General features: G+C 36.6%; 1 protein-coding gene across 1 annotated transcript; it reads left to right on the forward strand.

The window, feature by feature from the left end:
• Positions 1 to 5,278: 5,278 nt before the first annotated feature.
• On the forward strand, positions 5,279 to 8,947 carry LOC127118689 (transcription factor bHLH145). The gene is made up of 4 exons (XM_051048939.1): positions 5,279 to 5,446; positions 6,032 to 6,598; positions 6,698 to 6,861; positions 6,997 to 8,947. Exon 4 carries the CDS (start codon positions 7,014 to 7,016, stop codon positions 8,154 to 8,156), a length of 1,143 nt encoding a protein of 380 aa, XP_050904896.1. The 5' UTR covers positions 5,279 to 5,446; positions 6,032 to 6,598; positions 6,698 to 6,861; positions 6,997 to 7,013; the 3' UTR covers positions 8,157 to 8,947.
• Positions 8,948 to 10,434: the final 1,487 nt, after the last annotated feature.

Here is a 10,434-nt window from a genome sequence, read left to right on the forward strand (position 1 = left end):
GGATTTTCCATCCGTATCTAGACAAGTTTGTTGTGGTGTTTATTGATGACATTTTGGTGTATTCGAAATCTGAAGAAGACCATGCTGAACATTTGAGATTGGTTCTAGGAGTTCTACGAGAAAAGAAGTTGTTTGCTAAACTATCCAAGTGTGAATTTTGGCTAGGAGAAGTTAGTTTCCTTGGTCATGTAATTTCAAGAGGTGGTGTTGCGGTTGATCCTTCTAAGATAGAAGCAGTATCTAAGTGGGAAGCTCCTAAGTCTGTTGCTGAGATTCGAAGTTTCCTTGGTTTGGCTGGTTATTATAGGAAGTTCATTGAGGGATTTTCTAAGTTGGCGTTACCGTTGACGATGTTGACTAGGAAGGGGCAAGCGTTTGTTTGGGACTCAAAGTGTGAAGAAGGTTTCCAAGAGTTAAAGAGAAGGTTAACTACTGCTCCTGTTCTGATATTACCGAGTCCGTCAGAATCATTTGAGGTTTACTGTGATGCTTCATTGTTGGGTTTGGGTGGTGTGTTGATGCAGAATAAGCAGGTTGTAGCTTATGCTTCGAGACAACTGAGAGTTCATGAGAGGAACTATCCGACGCATGATTTAGAGTTGGCAGCTGTGGTATTTGTTCTGAAGTTATGGAGGCATTATTTGTATGGATCAAGATTTGAGGTTTTCAGTGACCATAAGAGTTTAAAGTATTTGTTTGATCAGAAAGAACTGAATATGAGACAGAGAAGATGGTTAGAATTTCTGAAGGATTATGATTTTGGTTTGAACTACCATCCGGGTAAGGCAAACGTAGTGGCTGATGCATTGAGTCGGAAATCATTGCATATGTCTATGTTAATGGTTAAGGAATTGGATTTAATTGAGCAGTTTAGAGACTTGAGTTTGGTGTGTGAGAGTACTCACAATAGTGTTAAATTGGGTATGTTGAAGTTAACAAGTGGTATTTTGGATGAGATTAGAGAAGGTCAGAAATCTGATGCGCATTTGGTTGATAAGTTGACTTTAGTGAATCAAGGTCAAGGTGGTGAATTCAGAGTTGATGAGAATGGTGTTTTGAAATTTGGTAATCGGGTATGTATTCCGGATGTTATTGAGCTTAAGAAGAGTATCCTTGAGGAAGGACATTGTAGTGGTTTGAGTATTCATCCTGGAGCTACGAAGATGTATCATGATTTGAAAAAGTTATTTTGGTGGCCGGGAATGAAAAAGGAAATTGCGAGTTTTGTTTATTCGTGTTTGACTTGTCAGAAGTCAAAGATTGAGCATCAGAAGCCGTCTGGGCTAATGCAACCGTTGGCTATTCCAGAGTGGAAGTGGGACAGTATCAGTATGGATTTTGTTTCTGGTTTACCAAGGACGAGTAAGAATTTTGAAGCTATTTGGGTGATTGTTGACAGATTGACGAAATCGGCTCATTTCATTCCGATCAGAATGGATTATCCGTTAGAGAGATTAGCCGAGTTGTATATTGAGAAGATTGTAAGTTTGCATGGTATTCCGTCTAGTATTGTTTCGGACAAAGATCCTAGATTTACATCGAAGTTCTGGGAAGGTTTGCAGAAGGCTTTGGGAACTAAGCTGAGATTGAGTTCTGCATATCATCCGCAGACTGATGGCCAGACTGAGAGGACGATTCAGTCACTTGAGGATCTCCTGAGAGCTTGTGTTTTGGAAAAAGGAGGTGCTTGGGATGGTTATTTACCTTTGATTGAGTTTACCTACAACAATAGTTTTCATTCGAGCATTGGTATGGCACCGTTTGAAGCTTTGTATGGTAGGAGATGTCGGACACCTTTATGTTGGTATGAGTCCGGTGAGAGTGCTGTGGTTGGACCGGAGATTGTTCAACAAACTACGGAAAAGATTAAGATGATTCAGGAGAAGATGAGAATTGCTCAGAGCCGTCAGAAGAGTTATCATGATAAGAGGAGGAAGTCACTTGAGTTCCTAGAGGGAGATCATGTGTTTCTTCGTGTTACTCCGATAACTGGGGTTGGTCGAGCTTTGAAGTCGAAGAAGTTGACACCTGATTTATTGGTCCTTATCAGATTTTGGAAAGGATAGGAGAGGTAGCCTATCGTATCGCTTTACCGCCGTCGCTTGCGAATTTGCATGAGGTTTTTCATGTGTCTCAGTTGAGGAGGTACATTCATGATCCGTCGCATGTAGTCCAAGTAGATGATGTACAGGTGAGAGATAACCTGACTGTTGAAACATCACCTATGAGGATCGAGGATCGAGAGTTGAAGCGGTTGCGGGGTAAAGAGATTGCATTGGTGAAGGTAGCTTGGGGAGGACCAGCAGGCGGCAATGTGACTTGGGAACTTGAGAGTCAGATGAAGGAGTCTTATCCTGAGTTGTTCGCTTGAGGTATGTTTTCGAGGACGAAAACTCTTTTAGTGGGGGAGAGTTGTAACACCCCAATAAAATGAAATAATTATTTAAATTGAGTTAATAGTATATTATTAATTTAATTAAATAATTGGACTAATATTATTGGATTATTAATATTATTATTGGGATAATATTATTGGGTTTTATTATTGGAGTATATAAGTTGGAATAATAAAAAGTCCCAATTTTTGGAAAAAGGGTTTTCACGTGAAAAGGAACAGAGAAGCGGCTGAAAGAGAGAAAGGGCAAAGAGACAGAGCAAGGGAAGAGGAAAAGCTTGAAGCTAACGGAATTGCCGGATTTACTCAGGTAAGGGGGGTTTATCATCGTTTGATGGGTCTTATGGGATAGCATGTAATGGGTAGTGATAGACCTCTGATTCTAACTCTGATTGAAATGATATGTGATGAATTGTGAAATGTTGATGAACGAAATTGGATGATAATTGATGAAAATTCGTAGGAATTAGATGTAGTAAGGTTAGCGATTTGAGAAGTTGAATGTGTCTGAGCTGTATCTGATAAAACAAACGAATGGGTATGAAAATTGAATTGTAGAAGGTTGGGATTGGAGAGATCTCGTAGCAGAGAAAACCCATAGCAGATCTGGAAATTTGATTCTGGTCATACGCGTATGGCACTAGGCAATACGCATATGGGATGGCTTGAAAATGGGGGTTTTGACGCTGGTACGCGCCATACGCGTGTGATACGCGTATCCCAGGAGTGGTACGCGTATGGGGGTATAGCATACGCGTATGAGTGAAAAAGATGATGTTTTGAACGTGAAATTGTTTCTGTTGGTACGCGTATGAGGATGTGGTACGCGTAGCATACGCGTATGAGTGTGGGCATTACGCGTATGGACTTGGTCAGGTTTGGGCAATACGCGTATGGGCATAGGCAGTACGCGTATGGGCAGATTTGTGATTTTCCTGAACAGTGGTTGTGCAGTTTTGGTTGCTTAGGCTGAGTGATGTACTTAGCTGATGGTATGATGTTGTAGGGATCATTTCCCGTTGTTTTGAATAATATAGGTATTAGTATAGTGTGCTAATACTATGATTGATTATGTGGCATGATATGATATGCTTTTGTTGATGATATGTGATGGTATACATAATGATGTGAATGTATGCATTTGTGAATAGACTATTTTATGGCTTAGAGTGTGAGCATGTGTCTATTCTTGAATTGTTGTTGATGTTGCATTGCTAGGTGATTAGCATGCATATTGTGGCCTTTATGGTGGTAGCTAATTCCCATGGTGAGGAATTAGTGAGTAAATCATTTTGATTGTTGTTGTTGATGTTTGCATGCTAGGTGATTAGCGTGCATAGCATGGCCCATTTGGGGTGGTAGCTAATTCCCATGGTGAGGAATTAGTGAGTGAGTCACTATGTCTCAAATGAGTGGGACTAGTGAGCTTGGTAGCCGTGCCTGGATTTGGACGGTGAGGTTGAACTATATGTTCACAAAATAGTCGGTACCGCATGCATGGAGTCTCATTGCATAATATATGTATGGCGTGTAATATGAATGGATGTATTCCAATATTACACGTGTGTTTGTGTTGGTAATGCTGTGTTGTCATAATGTATGATGTTTGAGTTGATATGCTATTCCCTGAATGTGTGTTTGATTGGGGTGATGAAGTGTGTTAAATTACTTAACATAACATGAAATTTTATAATGTTCATTATATCGACTGAGGGACTCACCCTTACAACTATTTTTCAGGTAACGAGAAATGAGTTGAATAGAAGCTAATGCTCGGAGTCTAGTGTAGTCTCCGTAGTGGGTCGTGCTCTGATAGATGTAACATCGGGATGGGATGTTTTATATGTTTTTACTATTGGTTATGAACCGTTTTACATGTTATTGCATGATTGATGAGATTTCTACCCGCTGCGTATTATGCAAATGTCTATTTGATTTAATAAAGAGCATGACAATTATTTTGGAAAATGTGTGAAGTGATTGTGTGACACCCTTGAAGGGCATAATTACTCTGATTGATATATGTTTATTATTTTAATTAAATAATACATTTGGGGTATTTTAGAAGGGTGTTACAGATGCTACCACATCTAGTTTCGCCAAGAAGGATTTTCCCAAAATACCCTTAAAGGCGCTCCTACACATAGTTATGAGGAAGCAGATGGTTACCTTTCCCTACCATACTCCTTCTTCCAACGACAACGTCAAATCTATCATTCTGCAATGACGAGTTGTCGAATTGTTGAAGACAAATAGATCTGCGTTCCGATATGGATTCAGATCTGGTTCTTGTAGGCCTACTTGCTCCAAAGCGTTGACATAAAGGATGTTGCAAGAGCTTCTGTCATAAACGTGGAATTCTATCAAAGTACAACCAACGACAGTGATTGCTAAGATTAGCGGCAAGTCAATGTTCAGAGTTCCGTCGATATAGAAATCCTTTTGCCAGTCGATATTCGCTTCGCTGTTTGGTGTCAATTGCTATTCGGATGAGGCACTTCGATGGCAAACCTACGCTAAATATAATTACATTGTGGATTTCGTCAATCGCTGACAATTGAGGCAGGATGGAACCCGAAACTTTAACAAGATCCTCTAATGCGATGAATAAAGTTACCATATCCATTTCCTTTTACGGTAGAGATCTAACTTCGGACCAATGATAATTAAAATGGATATCTAAATTATGTATCTTGAATATTGGATTCAATTTTTTTTAATAAATTAGATCATTTAGATGAGATGGGGTCTAAACCTTTTTGAGTTTTGGTCGATTCAAAACAAAAGAATAAAATAAAAAAACTTTAATTTAGTCATTTATTTATCACTTCATCTTTCAATCAATTCAATAAATTACTATTATCATTCGCTTCAATCAAGGGTACATATGTCAATACATACATTTCCCTATATAATTCAACTCATCTACTCTCTTCTTGTTTACAAACACTTTCCACTTTGACTGTACTCAAATCACGCTTGCTCCCTCTCCTCAACTACCTCCTTTTCTCTCACTCACTCTCTCCTTCTCTCTCTTCTCTCTCTTCCCTTGTAAGTTCTTCCTTCCCCTTGCTTCATCTTCTTCCTTTCTTTCTATCAAATCGTTGTGCTATGTTTTCTATCTAATCTCTTTATTTGTGTTGTTTTTGGTTTTCTAAATTTTTTGCCTCTCAATTTTCTATAAAACTTCTTTATCCTTTGAGAAATTTTAATTTTTTTTATCTGAATCTAGTTTATTGCAAGATCTGGATTCGAAATTTGTTTCCTTTGAAATTTTCAATGATCTTGTAATTTTTAGGTTTTTTATACAATTTCCGTGTTCTTAGCTCTTAATTTTTCTTGTATGATTTTCTGTAAAAACATTAATTTTTCGCTATATAGTGTTCAAATCTTTCCTCTATATTTTTCTTCCTAACTTTAAATGTATAGCCTAGATTTGAAATGAACTCTAGTTTTTTCCTTATTTAGAAACTTTCTTGTTTAGCAATTTGCAAATAGATTCAAGTGGAAAAAAGAGAAAAAAAAGGAGAGTTTTTTTTAAATATTTTTTTCTTCATTTGGTATATATATGAACTGAATTAGAAGTTGTTAATCTTTGGAAATTGCTAGATCTCTGATATGGAAGTTTGATTGCAGGATTATTGTAGGTATTTTGTGGCTAAAAGGAGTAGTTGTGGTGGATTAATCTTTTGTGGATAAGGATAAAACAGCATGCGGTGGTGGTTCAGTCTTTCTATTGATGTTTATCGCAAAGTTATTTCTTTGAATCTCTATTGCAAAGTTATTCTCTAACTTGAAAAATTTTCAACCCTTTATTGTTGAAAACCCTTTCAATTTTCTCATATTTTTATACCTTATAACTCACTTCAATGGGATCCAATTTCTTTGTTGTTGTTCCTTGTTATGTTCGCCAGATCAGCTGAAAATTTAGCTACACCACTTTGTTTTAACCCTTTTGTGTTGTGAGTTCTTTTCAAGATCTGTTTGAACTGGTTAAGGGAGTGTTGGGATTTTAGTGAATCAATTTGTTGTATTTGGAACATTTTGGTTATTCTATATTTGAAGGGTTGGAAAGTAGTTATGGTGTGCCAAGCAGCTGGTCAAACCAAATTTAGGGCTTTGAAACATGAAAATGGAACGGCAGGGTGCGCAACCATCATAGTTAGAGTTATAGCATGCTTTCAACCTCTCAGAGAATGCCAGGTTTGTGCGACTCAAATCGTTGATGAAAATTGGTTTTCTTTTGGTTTTGTAATGTTTTCCATTATTCTCATCCAATGATTGTTTTTGAATGTTTTGCAGGCTGAATATTTCCGTCAGTTACTCAAACCTGTAACGTAATTGTTTAGTTTTCCTTTGCTCTTTTTGGGTTAATCCGGTGGTTTTAGTTGTTTTAATCATTGTTGGTATAAGAGAAACCAATAGTAAAAGATAGCTCTTGGTGTTTGAATCAGTTTTTCTAAAAGGTATATATTTATTGCATTTGTTAAAGTTCTCACTCTTTCATTGAAATGTGTTAATCTATAACTTCATTTCCATTTTGCTTTTTTTTTCTCTTGGTATATATAAATTATAATGTGAAGTGATTATAAATTGTGCAGGTGATTGTTGTGGTTGAATGGGAGAGAATTGCGGAACCTGGACGCATCAGGTGCAATTTAATCAATCACCCAATTTGAATTCTTTCCGTGCTCCCTTTGATATGGGGAAGCAAAATGCTGCTGCTGCGGGAATAAACCCGTGTGTCAATATGAATACGGTTTCAAGGAATGAGGCAGTACCACCAGCTTATGCATCCTCTGCACTACCTTATATGCAGTCAGGACATTTAAATGAACCTCATGGTTGGTTTTATTGTTTGCCTCGCTTTCGACAGGGTTTTACGTGTCCTCCGAACCTCATTTCCGAGGATAAACTCCCTAATGCTAGTCATTTGAAGGGTTTTAAGGAGGAAACTACACAGAATGGGGAATTGGGCTTTCCTCAAAAACAGTTTCTTGTTATTGATCAAACCGGTGATCAGACGACTCTCATTTATAGTTCGAGATTCGGGAAGCCTGTTGAGTGCCTTGGTTCATGGGATTCCAAGTTTCATGGTTGTAACAATTTGAATGCAAATAATGAACCTTCTTTAAGAAGAGACATGAATCATGTCGTTGGAGTTGAACCAACTTTTGATTATAAAGTTGATGAAAATGAGAATCAACGAACCGAGATTGAAAGCGAGATGCATGAAGACACGGAGGAGATCAATGCATTGCTTTATTCTGACAGCGAGGGTTATTCTACTGAGGATGATGAAGTTACCAGCACAGGTCATTCACCCAGTACAATGACCACTCATGACAACCAGGAACCTTATGGAATTGGAGGAATTGTCGAAGAAGTTGCTAGCTCCTCCCCTGGAAAAACAAAAAAACGTAAGCTATTCGATGTGGCTTATGATGATGTGCAGTTTGCGGACACTGCAAATTCTCTAAAACGAAACCGACCCAGCGACCTCAATCAGAATGACGGTGATAACGACGATGCAGAATCAAGATGCTCTGGTAGCAATTATGGTCAAGGGTCTGGCGAAATGGGTTCTTTAGCAGACACTAAGAAGATGAGAAAAGAAAAGATTCAAAATGTTCTAAGCATTTTGCAGTGCATAGTACCTAATGGGAAGGATAAGGATCCAATCCAGCTTCTGGATGATGCCATACGCCGCTTGAAATCTTTGAAACTCAAGGCTAGAGCTCTCGGTCTCAACGCCTTGTAAATCGTTTCAAGAACATCAAGCCATCTACATTACTACTTATTACTTATATGTCATGTCTTAGCAGAATAAACAAGATGTGTTCATCTTTCACCAGAGGAAGTATTCAGCAAAAGTTCCGAAGTGTGGCGTATGAAATCCGATTATCTGCCAGCCTGAAACTGTGAGTTCCACACATAACCTTTTGAGAATTTCCTCAGTTGTTAATCTGGAACATAAAATTCAGCTGTTTTTTAATGCAACTTGTGTGTTATTACGTGTGAAGAAAAAGGGAAGTACTCACTATTACTCATCCAATTATGGCACAATAAAGGAAAAAAAGAATGATCAAGTCCATATCTTAGGGGTTAGAGAAAGTAGCACTAACGCAATAGCATGGGATATGAGCTGTTTTGAATGAGAAAACCTCAAAAAAACAAGAGTGCACGCCTCTTGGCTGTTATGGGACCCAACTTCACTCCCTCTTTTTGTATCCTTGTCATGTTCAGTCCTTTTGTGGGTTTACTTTTTTCCCTCATGTGTGCAATTTATTATCACTACCTAAGGCTATTAAGCACCACCACCACCCTTTTGTGAGAAGAAGACTGATACAGACAACTTTGTGTTGATGATGAGGGGACCCTTTTCATTCACTTCATGGATAGAGAAATTGGTGCAGTTATGTAAAAACTAAAAACACTGATTTTTATTTTACCTTGTATGTTTTTTTGTTTAGTGTGTGTGTGTATTGTAATTGGTACTACTATAGTACTTATGATATCTTGGTTGAATGTAATTTAATGTGGTTGGTGTTACTGTTGTCTTTTTGCATATGTATTTATATCGCATGCACGCATTTATTATTCTATATAAAAAAATGATGTACTATTGGTTAAATGTTTTTGTTTCATATTTTATAATTTAGTTACTTTAGATGATGTGGTGAAAAGTTGTATCTTGTGCTAGATGGTGTGGTGATAAAGACATAAAGGGACCACATCGTTGAATTATTAGTGTGGAACACAACACATACATATGACATTTTTGTGTGTAGAGAGAGAGAGAGAAAAGAATGGGCGTGGTTGTGGTGAGTAGTCAATAGTCATGGTAGGTATCCAAAAAAAAAAAAAAAGAAAGAATCTTGAACAGTGGTTTCATGAAATGAAACTCAATTAAGATTTTTTATACAGTGCATGGGTAAGGGAAGCATGCCATAGTTTGATCAGAAGCTTGTTACTTGTTTGTTAGTATGGTATGCATGTTTTGATTTTTGTGGTTTTTTTTTGGGTGGAGTACAGAAAATAGTGGGTTGATATTTTTTTTTCCTGTCTTTTTATATTTGGTCAACTGAATTTTAGTTCACATGTCTGCAATACATGTTAAAATATTTGAAGTTTTTGATTCAGCATTTTTGTTCTTATCTGAGTACTGATTTTTCTTTTTAGTTTCTAATACTAATCATTTCAAATGTATGAAAAGATTAAAAGTAGATAAATATTCTTAATTTTAGAGAATTGTGCTGCTAGAGTATTAGAAAATCTTGGTGAAACGATGAAATAGAGTCTAAACGGAGGATTTGCATGATTATTTCTGATGAAATGAGTACACAGTAGTTATGGTATGTTTGGTATAGGTGAAATAAGGGAGAGAGAAGTTGAGAAGAGAGAAGTTGAGAAGAAGTACTGAAATTTGTTTGTTTGGTTTGAAATCGAGAGATAAATGTGTGAGAACATTTATGTTTTTTTTTCATAAAATAAGACACTTCTTTTTCTTCTATTTTTCTCCCTTTTCTCTTACCAAACAATATATCAAATTTAATTTATTTTTATTCTTTTTCTCTCTTTTTGCACTCTTTCTCACTTCTTTCTCTATTGTCAACTTCTTTTCTCAACCAAACACATTCTTAGAGGTTGAAAAATGGGCATATTAATCAGACATATTATATTTTGTCCATATTTTTTATGGGAAAATCAAAATTTTAGATTCACACTTTCTAATATATTCGCTGTGTAATTTTATAAACGAGGACATTAATATAGGTATTAGATCTACATTCTCAATTATGCATTCCGTCAAATTTAAACAAGACGGACATATTCGTTTTTAAGGGCAACCTATGACATGAATTCAATGTAGGATTTCGACCATGTAATAGGTGATTGGACTTCTCTTTTTGAGTTTGTGACCGATAAAATTCTTTTTAGTTACTAGTACTTAATTTTTAAATATAAATAATAATTTGTTTTTGATAGAAAAATATAATTGAATACGTTCAATTTTAAAAATAATAAAATGATAAAGA

The sequence above is a fragment of the Lathyrus oleraceus genome, chromosome 2 (assembly GCF_024323335.1).
Source record: "Lathyrus oleraceus cultivar Zhongwan6 chromosome 2, CAAS_Psat_ZW6_1.0, whole genome shotgun sequence".
In the NCBI taxonomy this organism is placed as follows: Eukaryota; Viridiplantae; Streptophyta; class Magnoliopsida; order Fabales; family Fabaceae; genus Lathyrus; species Lathyrus oleraceus.

What these genes read in the sequence shown, in the direction of transcription:
- LOC127118689 (XM_051048939.1), top strand. Translation starts at nt 7,014, where the DNA reads ATGGGAGAGAATTGCGGAACCTGGACGCATCAGGTGCAATTTAATCAA.